Below are 20,995 nucleotides of genomic sequence, written 5' to 3'. Positions count from 1 at the left end.
TGCAACACCGGCTCATTGCATGTAAGCTAAAGCTCCGTCTGAGCTTGAAGAATTTCCTGGACTTCATCATGTGAAGAGCTGGAATCGCCTGTACACCACCGCATCTCAGCCCATCACAAGACTGGGGGGTTAAAATGAAGTCACCAAGTTGGGCGTTGAGGCAATCGCTTGGGCGCCAGGTCGAATTGGCTCTACAACAACGATACCACAGTTCTGCGACCTCGAGGCCATCACCAGCATCGCGAACGAGCAACGGCAGCTCCTTATTCACAAGGACAACACAATGCCGGTCGACGACAAGCCCGTCGGCAGCGATTAGAGCAGTCACACGCAGCAAAAATGCACAGCAACAAGAAACCAGACGGCTTTTCTCGCGGACGAGCCGGACCAGCCAGCAGCAGCCGGCCGAAGACCCCAACTTCACGTCCATCCTAGACAACCCGCCACAATTGGTGCGGACAGGCCGGCGACACAACATGTGGGGTCTTGCATTCCTGGCCATTATACCCGTGACGGCATTCGTGCTGGGCACCTGGCAGGTCCAACGTCTAGGCTGGAAGACGGAGCTCATTGCGCGATTCGAAGACCGTCTGGTCCGCGACCCCCTCCCGCTGCCGGGCCGCGTGGACCCCGACGCGATCCACGACTTTGATTTCCGCCGCGTCGTGGCAAAGGGCCATTTGCGCCACGACCAGGAAATGCTCATTGGCCCGCGCATGCGCGACGGCGAGGACGGGTACATGGTGGTGACGCCGCTCGAGCGCGAGGGCGACGGTACCACGGTCTTGGTCAACCGGGGCTGGATCAGCAAAAAGATGCGCCGCCAGGCCGATCGTGGACCGGGATCCTTGCCCCGGGGCGAGGTTGTCGTCGAGGGGTTGCTGCGGGAGCCCTGGAAGAAGAACATGTTCACGCCCGATAACCGCCCTGACAAGGGCGAGTTTTACTTTCCAGATGTGCGACAGATGGCCGAGTTGACGGGCAGTCAGGCTGTCTGGATCGAGTCTACTATGGGTATGTGCTTTTCGTTTCTGGTTGATCTTTCTTATTCATGTTCAATGCCCCGGGCACTCTGGCTTTCGAGGCCAAGCACATCTTTGCTCTATGAATTTCTGACTAATGCGCATCATGCTTAAGAGCCGGATTGGTCCGAGAGTCTCGAGATGCACTCAAGAGGTATACCCATCGGCAGAGCTGCTGAAGTCAACCTGCGGAATAACCACGCCCAATACATCTTTACATGGTATGTCCCAAAAACCATGGCCACTGGACTGGCTGTCTTTTCAACGTCTATCCATCATACTGATTGCGCGTGCAGGTACGGCCTTGCCATAGCTACATCCATAATGTTTTACATGGTGGTGAAGAAGCCACCAACGGATGTTTCGCGCAGAGTTCGGTTGAATAAGAACTGGTAATGGACTTTCCACCATCGACGCCCAGAGTCGGGAGGACGCGAGCGGAGTTCTGCTGAGATGCATATCACGCTGCTAGGGCAGCCTATATCTCAGTCCAGAATCATTGCTGCACTGACGTGATCAAATGAGACGTCATGCAGCATGTCATAATAGATATATATATAAGTCCGTCAACGAAACGGCTTTCAGGTAACCTCCTCATCGTCTTCGTCAGCGTTGGCACGCTTCGATTTCTTTGGCGCTCTTGTCGGGGGCGGGACAGGCATTCTCAACTCCTGGAGAAGCTCTCTAGGGAGATATCGTTGGGCAAGAGAGAACGGCGTGGCAGAGGCCCCTATTTGGCGCTGTCTGTGTACAAAAGTCAGATACGAGCCCAGTCAATTTTGGGCAGTACAATAGTGTAACATACCTTCGCATTAGAGTCAACATGTCGCTCTCATCAATTGTCTTTCGTCCTGCATGCTTGGCATATGCTGAGAGATCATCTCCAACCTGCTCAAAGAACCAATCTGTAGCTTGCATCATTGCATCTAGTGTATCCGCCGAGAGTTTCGCTTTGCCCGCTCCAGATGTCTTTGCAAACGTTGTTGCTAGTCGCTTCACGACACCCTTGGGAAGTGAGGGATACTCGATTCCGTGTTTGGATATCTTCTTGCCGGTTTGCGTTCGTCCACTTCGCCTAGCTGCAATCGCCGCCGTGAGCTCGACCGTATTTGAGGCCACGGTCATATTTTGCGTGGCGTCATCCGCATCATCGTCGGGAATCTCTTCGTTATTGTCAGGGATGTCATCATAGTCTGCAGGCACATCGTCGTAATCCGCTGGTTCATCATCATAGTCTGCAGGATCCCGGTAGTCCATGGGTTCGTTCACGTGGTCATCGTCATCATCAAACATGTCAGGAACCTCGTTGTCGACGATGTCCTCTTGAGCGGTGATTTCCCTGGTCGGTGACCCGACTTGGTCCATCATGAAAGTCGTCTCGTCCACGCCTGCCGGTATTTCGATGGGCCCAAAGAGACTTTCCCGGTTGAGGGTTTGCCGCCTGAAATCATTGGCTCCATCATCGTCAAGCCCCAGTGGCGGGAAGAGTCCCGAATCCACATTGATATCATCGCTAACAATATCCGGACCGGGGACATCACTGAAACGAATGCTCCCCAGACTCTCCCGACCAATTCGGCTCGGGAATTCGCTTACGGCTCTTCGCGGGAGCTCAATCGACGCCGTAGTGAGATTCTCATCCTCCAGCCCACTAAGCCTGGGAGCCTTCAAATCACTATCGTCATCGTCATCCTCTTGCAGGGGCAGAGAGAAGCGCGGACGTTCGATGGGAAAGTCATCGTCGTCGTCGTCTTCGAGTACGGGCGTGAGGGTATCGTTGCTGACATCGCGGCCGGGAGAGGACGACGAAGAAGTATGCACGGGCTGCGAGGCCGGGGCGAGGAGCCGACTAAGATTCCTCAGAATATCCCTGGGCGTCTCGCGCTGGTCGCGCAGACTACGCCTGCGAGCGCGGCCGGGCGTGAAGATTGTCCGGCGCCTCTGGTCGATTGTCCTGATGGCTGCCCGGGCGTGGGGTGTTGCTGCGGCTGGTCGTCGCGCCGAAGCTGACCGGCGGCCACCAGACGTCGGGTCGGCGCTGATAGCGCGGCGGCTCGGCGTGGTAGTGGGAGCTCCTGCTGTGCGTCCCGGTGTGCTCGGTGGTGCGAAACGAATCCGGCTGGCTGAGGAGGGGTTATTTGAAGCCATCGCGAAAAGAGGCAGACGGCGGACTGCCGGCAAGGAGGCAACTCCAATGGGTCGACAGTGATTGATGTCAGTATGCTATCAGTGTGTCGCCATGGATGTGTTGATAATCTGGGGTCGATCCTATCGGTCAAGAATCCCAGAGGCAGCTTGCGCCTTGGCTAATCGCTCTCGGTCCTCCAGCTTAAGGTAAATCGTCATTTCTCGACGCGTCTTATGGCAGCTACCAGACGCGTCGGCCAGAGTTTAGCGGGAGTTTGGTGTGGTTGATCGCACGCTTTAGCACGTGGCTACGGGAATTAGGTGCCTACCTAAGGTACAAGGTAGCGGTACACCTACTAGAGCACTTTGGCCCCTCGTAGCCTACCACGATCCACTGGTGGGGTAGGTGAAACGTTGAAACCGTTCAGGTCAAGCTGGGAACCCCTGAAGGAAGCTCCAGGTACATGATGTAGTCGCTATTTCGCAGGACAATATATCTGCCAAGGCCGTGCCAGTCGGAGGGTTGTGCGCTTCTGACACATTTAGCTTGAGCCCTGCTCAGATTGCGATGACGAACTGATGAATTATTAATTGTTCGTACCGACTGTGTAGTGGATGTTTGGGGAGAGAGGTTCATGTGGTAATTGTCCCAAGACTCTGGGTCTGAACGGTATCCAGATGTCGTTTGTCTCGTTCAGGCCGTCATCATTTTCAGCATCTTTGTTAGCCAAGATGAAGGGATGAGACTATTTCACTCTCGTTCACTCGTGATCACTGTCAGATATGAAAGAAGGAGAGAAAAAGTGAGCTACATTTTGTGTCCGTTGCTGGTCCAAGGATCAATGTGATACTAGAAGCAAGCTGCTACACACGTGAAGCGCCCAGCTCGCGACAGTGCTTGTAGTGGAAGTCCTAGAGCACCGCTGGGTCATGCTATCCTAGATTTTACTGAAAGGTTAAATGCAAGTAGGTACTGTACCTTAATGTACGTACGAGATGGGCATTTTGTTTTATCATACCACCATCACTGGGTATGGAATCGGTTTCCAGGATCAGAACCAGGAGAGCCGATTGGCAGCAGTCAACCTTTGACAGGCAACTACCCGGGCTAATGGAGGGTGACGACTGGTTATCAAGCTCCTTAGATATCCCTTATCCATGTTGGAGTTTGCGTGAATCTTTTCCGATTCGATCCAACTGGCAAGTGATGTCTCATTGCAAAAGAGACTTGATTCGTCCATGAGGAGCCTCAACTCGGACGAATCGTTGCGCCTATTCAAGAGAGGTCGACAACAAGAGGCTAACTGCATATATCCACTGCATTTTACCTACGGGGCCCTGCCTGGGTTGGGCGCCCCTCTTTGAACCACAGACCCCGGAGCCCCCTTTGCGGCAACAAAAGGGTTCCATAGAATTCAGTTGTTACGTGAAATGCTTCAAACGCGCGCCTGACGGTTGAGTGTGCCGAGGTCTTGGCCAAGATGCAATATCACCTACTGATGAACGACCACTCGTATATATGAATCTAGTTTAGGTGGGCTCACCATGAGCTCATCTTGGGTCGTATAATCAAAGTTGTGGTTTGTGACGCAACCGGCGTTCGTTTACTTGTATGGGGTGTTCTTGGTGCCTGGTTGGAGTAAATGGTCAACCCGCGAAAAGAATCGATCTTGGGGGCATTTGCGCAACGAATCAAGCTGAGACTCGTCATTGATGTGTGAAGAGGCATTGGGATGTTTCGAGGCGCTTCAAGTCCGAGGCCCTGGGACCCCTCGTTGAGATGCCCGAGCCATGAACCCTTCTATCAGTGTGTTACCATACTAGTTGAATATACACAATTAAAAGCTTGCTTTTGGATATACTGCTATAGCTGGATTTATTCAACTGTGATATTTGATGTCCAATGGTACCAATCTTGACGAATTCATCATTATTAACAGGACCAGCACAGCAAGCAACTTCCCAACGAAGCAAATACATATTGTTTGATTAATACATCAACGCCAATGTGATTGATATCATGCTATGGACAGTAGGCACAAATAGATAATAGCATCGGGTTTCAGCAGAAATGAAAGCTTTGAATATTTCGAAGACGTACAAGGCTGTGACGCTTACTTTTGAAGAGCGATTATACTCGCCATTAATTAGCCAAGCAGCCGTCCATTAAAGCTCAATAGCGTGCTTGCGAATAAAACGCCGGACATTCTTCAGTATAGCATTCCACGATTAAACCTTGAATGCATGAAGCACGAGCGAGCGAGCGAGTACGCAAGTGGATAACCGACTGCAATTGAGTTGCGGTCAGTGCCGCCGGGTATCTGAATGAGATAATGCCCTTTTTGCCAGTACATGACTCGATGCCTCATATACATCTGTACCAAGATTGCGTCTCCCACCAGAGACCGTTATATATGGGCCCAATATCTTCATCCGTGACCCTGTCAGGGCCAATACTGTCGCAGAAAAAGAAGAGTTGAAGAATTACAGCTCTCAAGTGATCCACTGTCGGATCTACAGACAGCCCACTTTGGCCAGGTATGGTCAGCGGCAAGGGGGCACTTTTCTACATTACCTTTAGGTACTGTACATTTTACCCTTTCAAGTGTAGGTCCCCTTTAAAGGGTAGCTCAGGTGGTCGAGCCCCTAGGAGTAGATGTTGTTAGTGGATGGACGGAGTGATGGAGGGTGAAATATCTGATAGCACCGGCGACGTGTAGATGTACCTCTCAGCGGCTACAGGTAGCCTCCAACCAGTTGTCTCTTGGATGCTTCTAGCGCCTACATCTCCTTGGAAAACCAGCCCAAATTCTTGATTTGCACCTCTTTTGGTCTGGTTACATGAACTAAAGCTGAGGTACCTAACTTGCCTAGCTCGCCGACTCCTGGACGTCCAGTCCTAATCCTAGTCCCCAGTCGAGCGAGGTTCGTTCCCAGTTGAGTTCCCAGTTCAGTCCATCCATCCAGCCAGGCCAGTCAAGTTCAGTCCCCAGTCTCGTCGTGGTCGGAAATCCCACCCTCATCTGCAACTTGACCTCCCCTCCTGCAACTTGCGGCACCTCACCGTTCCGGCCTGTGTCAAAACATTTCTAACCCTCAACGCAGCAGAAACCCCAGAAGCAGACGTGAACTCTTGATAATCATTGTTCCTTTTACTTCTTCTTTCTCTTCGACGAGAAAGTTACCAGAGATAATAACCTTGGCCACTACTACTACTTCTTTCCATTCTCTCACGCATCAAAGCCAAAGAAAGGCGTCCTGCTTTGCTGCCGCCAAACCACCATAGGCACCCTGGTATCTATTTATCTACCAATCAATCGAATCACAGGTCGACCATAAACCCGTCCTTGCTCTCGAACTAGTTGCCCGCCCTTTTTCCCATCCCAAACCAAAAACCAAAAACCAAACCGCTATCATCAATTCGGGAATTTGGTCCATTGCCACAGCAATCAATCACCGCATTTCTGTGCTATCAACCCGACGAAGCTACTAGCTTTACCTTTCCCCCAAAAGTGCACTGCAGTGCAATCACCGCCCGCGCCCCCGAAAGAAAGCCAGCCAGCTCTTTTTTTTATTTATCAAACTTGCCGTTTCGATTCGATACCCCCCAAATCTCGATAAATCATGGCTGCATCAGCAGTCCAGTCGCTCAAGGTATGTAAGACTGCATCGCGGGACATGCCTCCCTCACCCCCATTCGACGTTTGCCAGCTTCTTAATCTTTTGCTTCCCCCATCCCACTCACCGCAGAATCGAGGCACATGCTGACTTATCTCCTCCTTTTAACAGTGCGTGGTTACCGGTGACGGTGCTGTCGGCAAGGTGTGTAACACATCGCGATCAAACCGCCCCGAGCGCGGCGTATCCCCTCTCGCGCGACTGCTCCTAACCCTCGAGTGTAGACATGTCTCCTGATCTCATACACGACCAACGCTTTCCCTGGCGAATACATTCCCACAGTGTCAGTACAACCTTGAACTCCTTGTTTGGTCTCCGCGGTTTGTCTACGACCAGCCAGTAGCTGACGTGCCGTGTGCAACTACAGCTTCGATAACTACTCTGCGAGTGTTATGGTAGATGGAAAGCCCATCAGCTTGGGACTTTGGGATACGGCTGGTCAGGAAGATTACGATCGTTTGCGACCATTGTCTTACCCTCAGACTGATGTCTTCCTCATCTGCTTCTCCATCGTCAGCCCGCCTTCGTTCGATAACGTCAAGGCCAAGGTAAGAATCAAACTTGCAATCCACACCGCCACATTGCTCAAGCTAAATCTGTGCATAGTGGTACCCCGAAATCGACCACCATGCCCCGAATGTGCCCATCATCTTGGTCGGTACCAAGCTAGATTTGCGAGAGGACCCTTCCACCTTGGAGAGCCTGCGATCCAAGCGCATGGAGCCAGTATCGTATGACCAGGCCTTGGTCTGCGCCAAGGAGATTCGCGCCGTCAAATACCTAGAGTGTTCGGCCTTGACTCAAAGAAACTTGAAGAGCGTCTTTGACGAGGCTATTCGGTATGTTCTACCTAAGCAATGGCTTGCGATTATCTTACTTGCCACCCTCTTTAGTCGGCCGATGGCAACTGACTAACTTCTTCCAGTGCTGTGCTGAACCCAAGGCCGCAACCCACGAAACAAAAGAAGTCCAAGTGCACCATTCTATAGAGTAGCTCAACCTTTGAGCCAATGATTCGGGCGACGTCTTTCAAGTTAGCTGGGATTGACACCTTGATCCGATCATATGGGGCAAGGCAACGAATGATATCTGACCGATGCGACGGCGTTTCACGGCAGACATGACAGAAAGACGGCCCTTCCCATGTGGACGAGGAAATGAGGCGACGTGCTTCTTGTGTCATCCACGTCCTCTCATTTTCTGAGGAGCTGACAGCCCCTACATACCCCATCATGACCTTTTGAATTTCGACGACATCTCATACCTGGGCAGACTTCCATATTGGGCTGGCATGAAGCGTGTTGGGGGAGACTGCGATCTGTTTGAGCATGCCTGGGTATCTTTAATTCTTGAAATCACGGTACTCTTGCCGATATAAATTTCTGGTCTACCGTACGGGCAGCTTGGTTCTAGCCAAATCCGCCTTGTTATTGGGCTTGAGATTCAATCTCGGCAAGAGGTTTTACTTCAATGTGGAAAGCTTGCCAGGATTGTTTGTATGAATGTCCAAGGATAGTCAAAGGTCACTCATTGTTTGTTTTCACCGCACACTTCTGTAGATAGCACATGAGTTAAAGCAGAGAGCATTTGGAACACCAAAGGTTGAGTAGACGGATAATGAACTCGCATCTACGTTTCGCTTTTTGAGTCTATTTATTTTTCCCCTGTCACTTTCTCGAATTTGCATGTGCTTTTTAGCAGTGCCGCGGCCTACAGCTTTTATACAAGCAGCCACGGAACCGACAATTCGGCCATGAGCCAATATGTCTGTAGAGATGCCTTCATCCTAAGCTCCTGACTTTGTACTTGCCCAGAACTTGTCTTCAGAGCTGTTCTGTGGCAGATGGTATGCCTAGGCGGCATGTAAATTTCAGCACTTGTGCCAGCTGTGACTGGCGGGTATCATGACTTTCTTTTCCCCCTTGTCTTGTCAACATTTTTTTCACCTTCTGCCACCAGGCACGCGACCCCTCCTGCTGGGGTGAATGCCGTCGGCGCCGCCCTTCTTCTCGCCCTCCTTGAGTAGACGCTCCTGCTCCTTCTTGACCTTTTGCTTCTCCTCCTCGAGAGCGCGTCGGTGGCGCTCATCGTTGAGCTTTTCATTCTTGGCCTTGATCTTCTCGCGGCGACCCTCGGTGTTGCCACCGCCGCCTGCCGTCAGCTCGACATTGATCACGCGCTCCTCGAGCTTGGGGCGGCCCCGGTGGTCGCGCCCTTGGCACTTTAGGGTGGTGTGGTGCATGGTCTTGAGGCACGTCTTCATGCGGTCGTAGCCGGCGAACTCGAGAAAGGCGATGCCGCGCGACTTGTTGGGGTTGGTCTTTTCGTGGAGTAGGCGTATCGCCGTGGGCTGCACGGCCGTAAAGTGCCGCTCCACGTCCTCGGCCGTGGCGCTGTAGGGCAGGTTACCCACAAAGACGATGAAGCGGCTCTTCTTGGCCGACTGCCTCTTGTTGTTCTCTCCTCCCTCGTTGCTGCCGGCCACAGCAGCAGCAGCAGTCTCGTCGTTTTCTGCGCCTTCACCGTCGGCATTGGTGGCCTTTTCTCCGTCGTCCTCCTTGGCGGCCTTCTTGTTCTTCTTGCGCTTCTTCTTGGACTTGTTCTCGTCGTTACCCGCCACGCCGTTCTCAGCCGCTGGCTCTTCTTGCTCGTCCTTCTTTGTTTGCTGCTGCTCAATCTTGCCATTGTCAAGGTCGGTCATGGCCAGATCCACCACATCCTCCTCCACCACGGGTTCTTCCCTGGTCTTGTTGTATTTCTTGTCCTTTTTGGCCTTCTTGACCTTTTTCGCAAAGGGATCCTCGCTCATGCGCTGTCTCTTCTTGGCATCGCCGTCGCTGGTCGCGGGATTGTCTTCCGACTTGCGCTTGGCCATTGTTGATTCTCTCTGGGATTGTGAGACCGAGTCTTGAATGTCACAAGGTAGTTTCCTGGACGTCGACGTTTCCACGTGAGCCGAGAAAAGGCAGAAATCAAAAGTGCAGGAATTGCTGTGCTGAGGTGGCTAAGAAAAAGCTCGTTTGGGTGAAAATATCAGAAGTGCCCTGCGCAAGTCTGTTACGGATACAGAAAATTTTAGTGGGGCCGTATCGTGGGCGTCTATCAGCGCCGCGCCGTGCAACCAGCATAACTGTTTAGCTGCATTGGCTACTAGTCCCGCTTCGTTTGTTAGTCGAGTATAATGTCATACCCGGTAGCTAGCATTTGGGAACAACAGATACGGCATCCTATCATCATGTGCCAATAACACTGGATGGTTCTCGATTAATGAAGGGTCTTATCCCCTTGGAGCAAATGAATCCGATCCATGAACACAGGAAAATTCACGCACTGATTAACGAGAGCTATATCATGTTCTGTATCTGATTTCCGTACTAGGGTTCTTATGGCTTCGGTATGCAGGAGAGAAGAAAGGGAATAATTTAATACTTTTCTTTTCCTTTAAAAGAGAGACAAACAGAAATCCAATTTAAGTCGTCATACTACATGACCTTTTCTGGCCACAAAGAGTAGATACATGTGAGAGGCCAAGAGCTGATGCATGAGCCCTGCTAGTTCCAGCCCGCAGCAGTACAGTATCACGAACGGATCAAAAATTGGAGGATCCCCGGGGTCTGGCTGCTGCCACTCCACGCTTGGCACAATCAACTCTAAAGCATCATCCTCGGATTACTTCTGCATATATCACTGAGTAAGAAATATGTCGCTGAGTCTAAGACAGATGCCACAGAATGACGAAGCCTGGCGTCAAGGCAGGCATTGGAGTCGACCGGTAGAGCTGCCGGACGAGGATCGGAGCCTCCACCTGTGCGCACGACACCGAGCGATGAATCTGAAGAGTTCAGACTTTTATGGCTGGCCGAAAGATAAGGAACTGCCCCCAGATACAGATTTTGGTCTCCTGGCCGAGGTGCTTGAGCGAAGCGATTATTGCGTCCTCTGTCGCCTAATTGCGGACTCGGCATCTCATACAATGCACGCCAATGATGCCCAAGTCTTGGGGTGCTGGATCCGTGACGGTGTGCTCGAAGGCGATGACACGACATCACTCAGGATAAGAGTTGTGCCGGACATGATTGGTCCTGAGGATGCTTTTGCACCTTTCGATGTTGTACCACTGAATAACTCGAACAAACTTTCCAAATTCTTCGCAGGCAGGAGAGTGAACACTGGCCAGATAAACTTGGATCTTGTGCAGTCTTGGATTCGTCACTGCAATGATTGGCACGGATCTGAGTGCACCGGTACTCTTCGAGGATCCGGGAATGGCCAAAGTCCGAACTTTGACCCCTTCATCAGACTCCTAGACCTTGAAGAAGACAAGCTCGTCGAGCTGCAAGATCCGGGTCCTTATGTGGCTCTCAGTTATGTATGGGGAACCAAGCCCGTCTTCAGAACTCTTAAGGACAATATCAAAGAGCTCAAATCCTCAGGTGGGCTGGCTCAGAAACGAGACACGTTTCCCAAATCGATTCGGGATGCCATGACAGTCACGCTATTGCTGGGCTATCGCTACGTTTGGATAGATTCGATCTGCATCATACAGGACAGCAACGAGGACAAGTCCAAGCAGCTTGCCGCCATGGATCATGTCTACACTAGAGCTGCACTTACAATTGTGGCCGCTGGTGGTGATGGTGCCGATGCTGGCCTGCCAGGGCTCGTTCCAGGCTCGAGGTCATTGACACAAGTCGTGGCGGATTACTCATCCGAACTCAAGCTGGTAACTCTCCAGCCTGACTGCCAGCTGGCTGTAGAGACCACAACATGGAATACAAGAGGCTGGACATATCAAGAACGTATTTTGTCGCAGAGATATTTATTCTTTGTAAACGACACCGTCTACTTTCAATGCCACAAAGCTGTCTGGGGCGAGGACTACCTTGCTGAACATCAACATCTACAGCAGACTGCCCCGATGATGGACATCAGTTTGAGCAGAAGCTGGCAACCGCCTACAATGACGAGAAGAACAAGATATCGGCTTGACTTGGAAACTCGGTCAGGACTGTCAGAACAGGATCGTTTGCGGAGTATTCTCTTTCCGGCATATTGTCAACTCATTGCCGAGTACACCTCCCGAAACATGTCCTATCCAACCGATCGGCTGAACGGCGTTGGCGGAATTCTCTCAGTACTAGATCAAGATGGCAAGATGGATTATATGTATGGTTTGCCTAGACCTCTGCTCGAAGCCGCTATCCTGTGGCGACCACAACAGGATCTTACTCGCGTGCCCATTGACCCAGCCACTGGCAGAGCTCTTTGGCCAAGTTGGAGCTGGGCAGGATGGATCGGAGGTGTAGAGTATGACCCCGAAAGTGATTATAATGGTCTCGATCAGCTTTCCAGCGGCTCCTTGAGGACCCGGTCGATAACAAAATTGAGCCACTGTCGCTTTGAAAGCCATGGACAGCCCAGATCTGAAGAGATGGTGTCGCTTGGTCAAAACATCAAATCAACGATTTCTCCTCATGGATTGTACATCAGAACTCGGGCTGGAAAGTTTAGACTTACCCTACACGATCGCAGTGGACAAGTTGATGAGCCACCTGGTATCTATCGGTTTGGCATCTCGTACTCTGCATCGTCTCCCCCGCGCGCCAGCTTAGGCAATGGTGGACTTGATGACGACGAACCGTGGCTGGGCACAATACGCCTCCCCAAGAGCTTCCGTCGCAAGCTGTCAAACGAGTACGAGTTCATCATCCTCTCTGAAGCATACAACTTTTCCAGCGAGGAACTAGGTCGGCAAGCGTCACGTTACACTGAGCCGTACTCAATCTTCAATGTTATGCTTGTGAAAAGGATGTCCCAAGGGAGATGCCAAGTTGTGCAGGAAGATGATCCAGCGACGGTAAAAGATGCTTACGAAGTGGAGAGAATTGGAGTCGGACGTATGATGAAAGAAGCCTGGTCCAGTGTTGGGGAACTCAAGGACTTTATACTTGTTTGAGTGAAGGTTTCAGTTGACTTTTCTAGTCTTCTTCTTTTTCTTTTTTTCCCTTCTCATGTTTCGGTCCGGAAAAACAAGTGAAGCTCAGATAGCTTTCCAACGAGGCATGATTAAGCTGCCGAACAGAATTGCTAATACTGGTTCAGTCCTTCTAGGCTTGTGAATTATCGAGCAGTGGTCAAATAACAGGAATTATTCTCATCCCAGTAAACCAAAGTAATTTGAACTCATCCCCGAATGGTTATAGCGCATCGTAGGCATGAAACAGTACTTGACGGGCCGCAAGACTTGACAGGCCATGTCTGAGTCATGTTTATTCACTTCGCGGATGTTCAGCCCAGAGTCTGTTCTCGAGTTTGTGCAAAGCTCGAAACCCCTTTCCAAGGCACCTCTGTTGGGGTGTGGGTGACACGGTAAAATTTAAACACGATACCGTGTATGAAAGAGGAATGGCCATAGCATTATATGGACAGAAGCACAAGCTCTTTACAGGTAATCTTCTAGTCTTAAATCTTGTAGACGATCTTGTAGTTTGAAATGACTCCATCGCGGTATTCCTGGAATCCCTTTGGCACAGAGTCGAGTCCCTCTAGAAGTTTTGGGGTGTTGGGTTTGACGACTCCTGATGAGAGCAGCTTGGGCAGTTCCTCAAAGAACTTGGCCGAAAGTTCGTGGTCCTCCTTGTGTGGCTGCAATTCTGGTTATCAACAGATGTTCCCATGCTAAAGCTCAAAAACATTACTTACCGGCCAGTGAAACTCCTTGTACTGGTGTTCCTTCAAGAAGGCCGTCCAGACCAGCACATCCGTCACCTTGGTCTGCTTGGTCACATTCTCGGTAAAGGCCTTGCCGGGGCGAACGGTGCACAAGCCGCCGCCCTGTTCACATAGGGCCTGCGACGCCGTGGCCGAGGACGAATCATTGCCAATGGTGTCAAAGACGTACTTTAGGCTCGAGTTTGTCGCGGTCTTGATGCTCTCTGCCACCTTGGCGTCGCGGTAGTCAAAGACGTGACTAGCACCAAGAGACTTGACGAGATCGTGGTGTCGGGGACTGCAAGTCGTGATCACATTGAGACCATAGTGCTTGGCGATTTGAATGGCATAGAGCCCAACGCTTGCTGTAATGCGTGAGATGTTATCCTTTGTAAGACACTCGATGATTGATTCGACTTACAGCTGCCACCCCAAATGAGCACAGTCTCTCCGGACTTTTGTGGGATGTTGAGACAATCTTTGGAGAAAAGAGCGAGCAGAGCTGTACACGAGGCTAGGGGCACTGTGGCGGCCTGCTCCGGAGCGATGCCTTCGGGCACGGGAAAGCAAATGCGCTCATCTGCGAGGGTGTACTCGCTGTAGCCGCCCAGTCCCTTGATCTCGCCTGCTCATGCGAAGGTTTAGTACAAGAAAGATGCAACCATGAAAAGGTGTTAGAAGACAACTGACCTCCCCAAATCAGACCGGCTATCACAGTACCCGTTTTGATTTTGCTCACTTTATCGCCCGTCTTCTCGACCGTACCGACAAAGTCGCAGCCGAGCACCGCATCGTCGCCAAAGGCATTGGCATCAAGTGATTGGACTAGACAGAGAATTAGCTACAATGATTATGTAGTATTGGACTCGGGAATATGAGTGACCATCGGTAGGATTCTGGGCGACATGAGTGATCTTGACCAGTACCTGATGCTCGCCTGGAGTCGGCACAGGAATCGTTTCCTTGGACAGCTTGCCGTCTTTAGTGACGAGAGCTGAAGCAGTTTGGGGTGCCATTTTCAAAATTTTCCTCACTTCTGTTCTTTCCAAGGAAGTCTTGCTTGTGATGCGATTTGTTTTCTCTTCTTTTTCCAACAGCTGCAGCTCTTATATAGTGCTGGACACATTCAGCACAGCGGGGTTTTCTTAATGCCACTATCTAGGAGGATCATTCACCCACGATGTACTGCAAATGACCGTGTAGGATTGGTAATAGACTGTGACATCATCAGTCGTGCATCAATTCTAATGCATGGGACATTAAACTCGCGTAAGAGTCGGTTCGAGAGAGGGAACGCCCAAGCCACGGATTGACGAATTTGGCTTGCGGGCAATGTCGGCGCTTGCAGATGCCCCAAATAAGAGTGGCCGGGCTTGGAGTTTATGTTGGCGTTTCTGGTGGAGAATTGGACAAGGATCAGCGGATAATTCTATTTATACTACAAATAGCTCAATAGTTGGACATTTGGCTTGACCTTGGATTACAAGCCGCCGGAAAGGATGCTGCATCAAGAATATTGTCTACCGAGTATTTCAATCTGCCATAAATATCTCGATTGTAAACACTGAATCACATCGATAGATGTGAGAAGAGATTCGAGCTTTCATTTGAGACAGTTTGATATGGATGATAGATTTTGAACATTAATTTTCCAAACCCCAAAGAATTCTCAGATCCTTCGCCCGATCCGAAGTCTTCCAGCCGGTTAGCTTCTCAATCTTGGTCAAATGCTTGAGTAGAGCAATCTTTTCCGCGGCGTACTCCTCTGTCCGAGAATCGCTGCCTGTACCATAGCGTGGCGAGTTATCCGTCGTGTTGGTCGACGACCGCTGCTTGGATTGGTCAAGTAAAGGCGATTGTGACCCGAAGCATTGGCCGGCAATATAGAGGGGCTGCAGATGATTTACCCAATTTGCACTACCGTAGGATCAGTCAGCCCGAGTCATTTACTTTTATACTCAACGGGGGTGTTTGCATACTGTGAGGGATTGCTTGTAGATATGCCTCCCAAAGCTTTGGCATGCCAGACGCGGTCCATCTGGTAGGCAAGACGAAACGTTAGTACTTCTCATCCTGTAAGATTTGCATGAGCCTTACAGTTCCCGTGTCTCTTGGGTTGCTCTGGATGTACCCAGTACGGAGTAGCAGAATGCACCCGGCATGATAGAAGGTGTTGCCACAATCTAGGTTGTTAGTTCCATATCCATAACCTATCAAACCAAAACTCCACTTACTTGCGGACGACTGGGTAAAGACAATGGCAGGAAATGGACTGCAGGCAGTAGCTTCACTACAAACCAAGGGCTTGGCACCCGCCGGCCGCAGTCGCCACCACTTTTGAAACCTTTCCCAGGCTCGATTTATGTGATCTGGGAAGTCGAGTTCATAATGGTCAAGATCATTTCTAAATGTGTTAATCATATTGATGAGTCTTGCAAATATTAGTATCGCGAGATTGCAATAGTCATCGATGTTACCGCTGGTTACGGTGGTTTCAAAAGATTCATCAGCCACCCATGAATCGGTCGGAATGAGTGTTGGTTGATCCATGAGATAGGCGGCCCAGATATCTTCAAGTGTCAGCTCCAACTTTTTGATCACTCACTTCCTCCTCTTTACTTACCGATCCTAGCAAAAGCCCAGAAGCAGGTTTTAACAATGCCTTCGCTGCTACCATTCCAGCCGTGGGATCTTAGCAGTCCCGCACATCCCTACGAGCAGTATGATTAGAGATTGGTTAACTGTAAACAGTCTGAACGGCGACTGCTCACCCCTAGATGACGACGCCATTCACTAACGTCAGCTACCATCATCTCGTAGACGCACAAAACGGTGCAAGTCGCCAGAATATCCGCATTAGCTTCAACTGGATCATGTCTCAAAAGCAATCGTATTGCGTATTGATACAGTTCAAGGGTCAATGGGTTGTGTTCCCGTCGTATCGAGTCTCTTTGCCGGGAAGCAAGAGCCAAGGCGGCTGCCAGGTAGGGCTCAGACTTGATCATGCCGTGCGCAAACTTGACAGAGAAGTTGCAATCGGAGTCAGTAGTTTCGCACCAGGTCGCAGTCTCCCGGAGATACGCTGTGAGAAGACTCGCTCGAGTGTGCTGGTCAAGATCGAGGGTCGGTATTGGTGATGCCGACCTGTCGCGAGAACACTCACGGCCTAAAGAGAAAGGGGCCTAGAAAGACGACACATGACTACTTTCATGATTCAAAGGTAGACCTGAAGAAGGGGTTTCTGGGGGTGCAGAGGATGAAACACCATTCTGGGTCATCCGCCTTTGATCTTCAGGCCATTTAAAGGTATGAGAAACATCAGGCTCTTCTGATGTAGACTGACGCTCGTCGTCACCATTATCATGCTGATAACATTGAATAATGTCTTCTGTATCATCTATGAACTGGTATTCCGAGTCAATCAGCGGTGATTCGCCAGGTGCACTTTTGAACAAGTCCCAAGTACGCACCTCTGTTGTAGAGAAGATCACCTCAGATGTGCTATTATTGAGTTGCTGTAAATGATGTCGGGTATCAAGAGATCTACTCTGCTCAATAGCTGACAGCGCGGCAGAATCCTTTGCAGACAACCCAAAGGATCTAGACGGATGAAATGAGAGCTTGAGGCCCCAGTTGCAAATCATGTCACGATCTTGGCAACCTCGACACACTGGACGGGCTCCATCACCTGTTGCGTTGTTTAGCTGAGCTGCCTCGACGGAAAAGCTAGACAGATGGGCTCAAGACTAACACTTGCGCCGCCTGCGCCGGCAGGACAAGCTGTTATCAGGAGTGTCGTCAGCAAACTTGTCCCGAGGACTGTGGATTCCTTCTTACTCGCCATCCAGATCGTGTTCTCTTGTTGACCATTGTAACCTCAAGCGATCCGTGACGAGGTCAAAGGGCTCGACATGCCTTAAGAATTCAGGGATAGAGAATCTGGCGGTTGGACTTGACTTTCGTCACCAAACTCAGGTGGATTAAGGTTGAACTAGATCAAGATCGCGGCGCTTCCACTTGCCCTTCGCCCAGAGCCCACTATGGCTATTAGCTCCAAGCGCCGGCCCCGCTCTCCAAACCTGGTTGTGATACAAGAACGTCCGAGGGGATCAATCATGATGATACTCAATATTGAAATCGAGCATCACGCGATGACAAATATTCACATAATTTTTTTTTCCCTCGTTGTAAAAATACCAAACTTATTCTCAACATAGATAACACATCACTACACCAGCTAAAGGGAACTGTGGAAACATGTAAGCAGTGGTCAAGCGAAACTGAGATTGGTCGATCCCAACACTTGTGCGACGTTTTGTTTCTCATTAAAGGATCTTCTCGTTCATTCTTTCTTTACTCTTCCTTTTCCAGCCAACTTATAGTATGAAAATTCTTGGAGAAGCATACCCCTTTCGTCAACAAGGATTTATACACGGACTTGAGGGGGCCTCGTACGGCTGAGGATTGATGTAGTAGGCTCTCGCTGAATGGTCGCTGGATATCACCTCTGGCACTCTGGGGATGGTATCGAGTGATTCTTAGGTGATATTGATGGGATCCTAAAGGGCAGGGGCCGAAGTTATTTTTTCTATTGTTTCATTTTGAAGAAAACTCAACCCTGTATGTTTTGCCTGCCTATTCGTTAATGTCTCCCACAAATCTCTTCTCTGCACAAAGAGCACATTAGCCAACACAAGGACGAAGATTACTAAGGCTAAATACTTCTACCTCGCAACCATGAGCCTCTGACAGATGCACTTCCTGGTTTCCAGATGAATCGTCCAATAAAGTGCCATGAACGATCAATATGCATGTCCTTATCTCTCGGCCTTGAAGTACGAGGATTGGCTACACTGGAATGGACTTCGCCCGATTTGGCCCATGTATCATTCAGGAATTAGTTGCAAGACTACCGAAGCAGATATCCATTTGATACCAGGGTTGGATCCAATTGTCTCAATGACCCTCAGGGGGCTCGCCATGGATAACAATCCAGCCGTGGATGACGGAAGCTGCAACCAGTTGGATAGTACCGAGTACAGCCACTTTGGTGGGTGGAATACGTATAAGAATGGCCTCACCAAGTATATGAAGATCCTTCAGCTTACCCGTTTCCGCAGATAGGTTGCCACTTTACAGCTCTTGCTAGGCATCGGTGGAAACATGGTGTCGACGCCGCCGATCTATCACGCATGGGTGTCGGCTACGTTCTTACTCGTAAGATTCCAAAGAAACTTCATGTAAGACAAAGCCACACGAACTATTTACTGCAGACTCCATTTGACGCTGCTGACGATACTTGATGCAGTCTAGTCTTTGGCCAAAGAACACATCAGAACGACGCAGTATCATCGCGAATGAGAGCCGGACTGCAGTGTCGACAAATATCCCTCATCCAAAAACTGCGGCACATGAATCTCGCAGGATTGGACGAAGGAATGGATGGACTTTTGGGGGTATGCTATCAAGGAGAGCCGGAATTATCATGAACGAACGAGTCGTGAGACGAGCTTCGAAAAACATAAATATGGGCTCTCTCGCCAGTTGCATTTCGATCTTTGTCTCTCTGTCAAACAGATCGCGATACTTTCTACCCAATAACTTGCGAACCGATCTGAAATATTTCAAGTCATCATCAGATATTGGACGATGAAGCCCTCGAAGATCCTAGCAACTTTTCTCTGGAGCTGTGCTGCCCAGGCTGCTGCGTACAACAGTACTACAGAGGCCAAGGTGGCCAAGATCAAGGAACTGCTTACGCCTCAGCTCTCCGAGAACGCCACTATCATTTATCCCGACTCCGATCAGTGGGGTGATGTGACCGAACGTGCTGCTTCTCCTCGTGTCAACCCGGGATATCTCGCCGTTGTTGAAGTCGCAGCTCAAGATGATGTTGTGAACACGGTAGGTGATGGGCAGCTTGACGACAGAAAGGAACATGACCTAACTCCTGTACAGATTAAAGTCGCCAATGAGATCGGAGTTCCATTTTTAGCCGTGACCGGCTCTCATGGCTGGACTGACGACATTAGTAAGATTCAGGATGGGATACAGATCCGCATGCGTGGCCTCAATCACGTCGGTCTAGGACCCAACAATGACACCGCATACGCCGGTGGTGGTGTTATTCAATACGAAGTCGTCCAGGGTTTGTATCCTTATGGGAAGCAAGCAGGTAAATGCCAACGCCCTTGTCTGCAGAATTTGCACGGAATTAGTATAGGTGGTCAGTTTACTAAGATTCTTATCTCCAGTACACGGTCTCTGCGAGTGTGTCTCCATCATGGGCCCTCTCCTAGGTGGAGGCCACAGCATGCTTCAAGGCGCCCACGGTTTCGCTGCTGACAACTTGGTCTCGGCCCAAGTAGCACTCCATAATGGTACTGTCGTCACTGCCTCGACCACGGAGAATGAAGATCTTTTCTGGGGCCTTCGTGGTGCCGGCCACAACTTGGGTATCGTTCTTGAGTTCGAGGTCAAAGCGTACGACATTCACCCTGACCCATGGACTTTTATCACCTTTGTCTATGAGGCTGATAAAATTGAACAATATTTCGAAGCCTGGAACAAGCTCGAGGACGACATTGCTGACCCTGGACTGGTTGTCCTGAACGGTTACTACCGCAACTTGCCCGAGTACAACGATGAAAAGGTGAGTGAATACCCCGTCTTGATTGACACGATTTGTATTTTGTTAATGCAGCTCCAGCCTGTTCTTGTCATGGAACTTATTTACCAAGGCTACGACACCGCCGCTCCCCAGTACATTGAGGCATACCGTGCCATAGGCCCGATCCATGAGGAGAACATAACCGATATCTATTGGAACAAACTGTTCGATGTTACCAACTTCGGTCTAGATGACTCTGTCTGTGTTCCCGATCAGAATTGGGCCGGCTACGTAAATTCCATTGCCCGGTGGAACACCACGTCTATGCGCGAAAGCTACGACATCTTTGCCGATCTGGTCGCCATTGATACCTACAACACCTCTACCTTTATATTTGAGTCCTATGGTCGCAAAGGCGTCCGCGATATACCCGATGACTTTGACGCTGTTGCTCCAGAAGAGCGCAACAAGCACAACATGTTGGCTGCCTTCTTATTTTGGTCAGGTGATGATACGGCCGAGCTTGCCGTCGCTCGTGAGTTTGGAGAGAAGCTCCAAGTTGCCGGTCGGAATGGTGAGATTGCCCACTCCTATGTCAACTATGCCATCGGCGGCGAGGAGCTTCCGCAGGTGTACGGTTGGGAAGCTGGACGCCTACAAAAGCTTCAGGCTATCAAGGCCAAGTACGACCCTGACAATAAGTTTGGATTCTATGCTTCTCTTGCAGAAGAAGCTCAGATGTGAAGATGATATGTGCCGATTCGGGACTCTTGTCGAGACAAGTGAAATGAAAAAGGCATAGTAATGTACGTTGTAATATCAATACATTACACACAAGGAAAAAATA

The 20,995-nt window shown here is 50.2% G+C and overlaps 8 protein-coding genes across 8 annotated transcripts; 4 read left to right on the top strand and 4 right to left on the bottom strand.

Annotated features, from left to right (window-relative positions):
* Positions 1-134: 134 nt before the first annotated feature.
* PFICI_02287 (uncharacterized protein) lies at positions 135-1,418 on the top strand (the record flags this gene model as incomplete). Its single annotated transcript, XM_007830868.1, has 3 exons — positions 135-1,014; positions 1,138-1,243; positions 1,319-1,418. 3 exons carry the CDS (start codon positions 135-137, stop codon positions 1,416-1,418), a joined length of 1,086 nt encoding a protein of 361 aa, XP_007829059.1.
* Positions 1,419-1,603: 185 nt separating this feature from the next.
* Positions 1,604-3,170, bottom strand: PFICI_02286 (uncharacterized protein; the record flags this gene model as incomplete). Its single annotated transcript, XM_007830867.1, has 2 exons — positions 1,604-1,766; positions 1,828-3,170. The coding sequence occupies 2 exons, from the start codon at positions 3,168-3,170 to the stop codon at positions 1,604-1,606; spliced, it is 1,506 nt and encodes a 501-aa protein (XP_007829058.1).
* A 3,603-nt stretch (positions 3,171-6,773) lies between these two features.
* PFICI_02285 (Ras-related protein ced-10) lies at positions 6,774-7,816 on the top strand (the record flags this gene model as incomplete). Its single annotated transcript, XM_007830866.1, has 6 exons — positions 6,774-6,803; positions 6,939-6,971; positions 7,052-7,110; positions 7,195-7,375; positions 7,434-7,666; positions 7,753-7,816. 6 exons carry the CDS (start codon positions 6,774-6,776, stop codon positions 7,814-7,816), a joined length of 600 nt encoding a protein of 199 aa, XP_007829057.1.
* A 953-nt stretch (positions 7,817-8,769) lies between these two features.
* PFICI_02284 (uncharacterized protein) lies at positions 8,770-9,702 on the bottom strand (the record flags this gene model as incomplete). Its single annotated transcript, XM_007830865.1, has 1 exon — positions 8,770-9,702. One exon carries the CDS (start codon positions 9,700-9,702, stop codon positions 8,770-8,772), a length of 933 nt encoding a protein of 310 aa, XP_007829056.1.
* An 825-nt stretch (positions 9,703-10,527) lies between these two features.
* PFICI_02283 (uncharacterized protein) lies at positions 10,528-12,783 on the top strand (the record flags this gene model as incomplete). The annotated part of the gene is made up of 1 exon (XM_007830864.1): positions 10,528-12,783. The coding sequence occupies one exon, from the start codon at positions 10,528-10,530 to the stop codon at positions 12,781-12,783; it is 2,256 nt and encodes a 751-aa protein (XP_007829055.1).
* Positions 12,784-13,289: 506 nt separating this feature from the next.
* Positions 13,290-14,554, bottom strand: PFICI_02282 (uncharacterized protein; the record flags this gene model as incomplete). Its single annotated transcript, XM_007830863.1, has 5 exons — positions 13,290-13,472; positions 13,530-13,903; positions 13,960-14,163; positions 14,229-14,363; positions 14,422-14,554. The coding sequence occupies 5 exons, from the start codon at positions 14,552-14,554 to the stop codon at positions 13,290-13,292; spliced, it is 1,029 nt and encodes a 342-aa protein (XP_007829054.1).
* A 627-nt stretch (positions 14,555-15,181) lies between these two features.
* On the bottom strand, positions 15,182-17,408 carry PFICI_02281 (uncharacterized protein; the record flags this gene model as incomplete). Its single annotated transcript, XM_007830862.1, has 9 exons — positions 15,182-15,455; positions 15,497-15,576; positions 15,636-15,721; positions 15,773-16,108; positions 16,162-16,249; positions 16,310-16,704; positions 16,765-17,039; positions 17,290-17,318; positions 17,376-17,408. The coding sequence occupies 9 exons, from the start codon at positions 17,406-17,408 to the stop codon at positions 15,182-15,184; spliced, it is 1,596 nt and encodes a 531-aa protein (XP_007829053.1).
* Positions 17,409-18,518: 1,110 nt separating this feature from the next.
* On the top strand, positions 18,519-20,892 carry PFICI_02280 (uncharacterized protein; the record flags this gene model as incomplete). Its single annotated transcript, XM_007830861.1, has 7 exons — positions 18,519-18,588; positions 18,678-18,778; positions 18,847-18,994; positions 19,168-19,442; positions 19,497-19,713; positions 19,793-20,190; positions 20,242-20,892. The coding sequence occupies 7 exons, from the start codon at positions 18,519-18,521 to the stop codon at positions 20,890-20,892; spliced, it is 1,860 nt and encodes a 619-aa protein (XP_007829052.1).
* Between the last annotated feature and the right edge of the window lie 103 nt (positions 20,893-20,995).

The sequence above is a fragment of the Pestalotiopsis fici genome, assembly GCF_000516985.1.
Source record: "Pestalotiopsis fici W106-1 unplaced genomic scaffold PFICI_Scf_2, whole genome shotgun sequence".
In the NCBI taxonomy this organism is placed as follows: domain Eukaryota; kingdom Fungi; phylum Ascomycota; class Sordariomycetes; order Amphisphaeriales; family Sporocadaceae; genus Pestalotiopsis; species Pestalotiopsis fici.
Note: the sequence above shows the minus strand (reverse complement) of the source record. Positions and strands in the feature narration are given on the sequence as shown.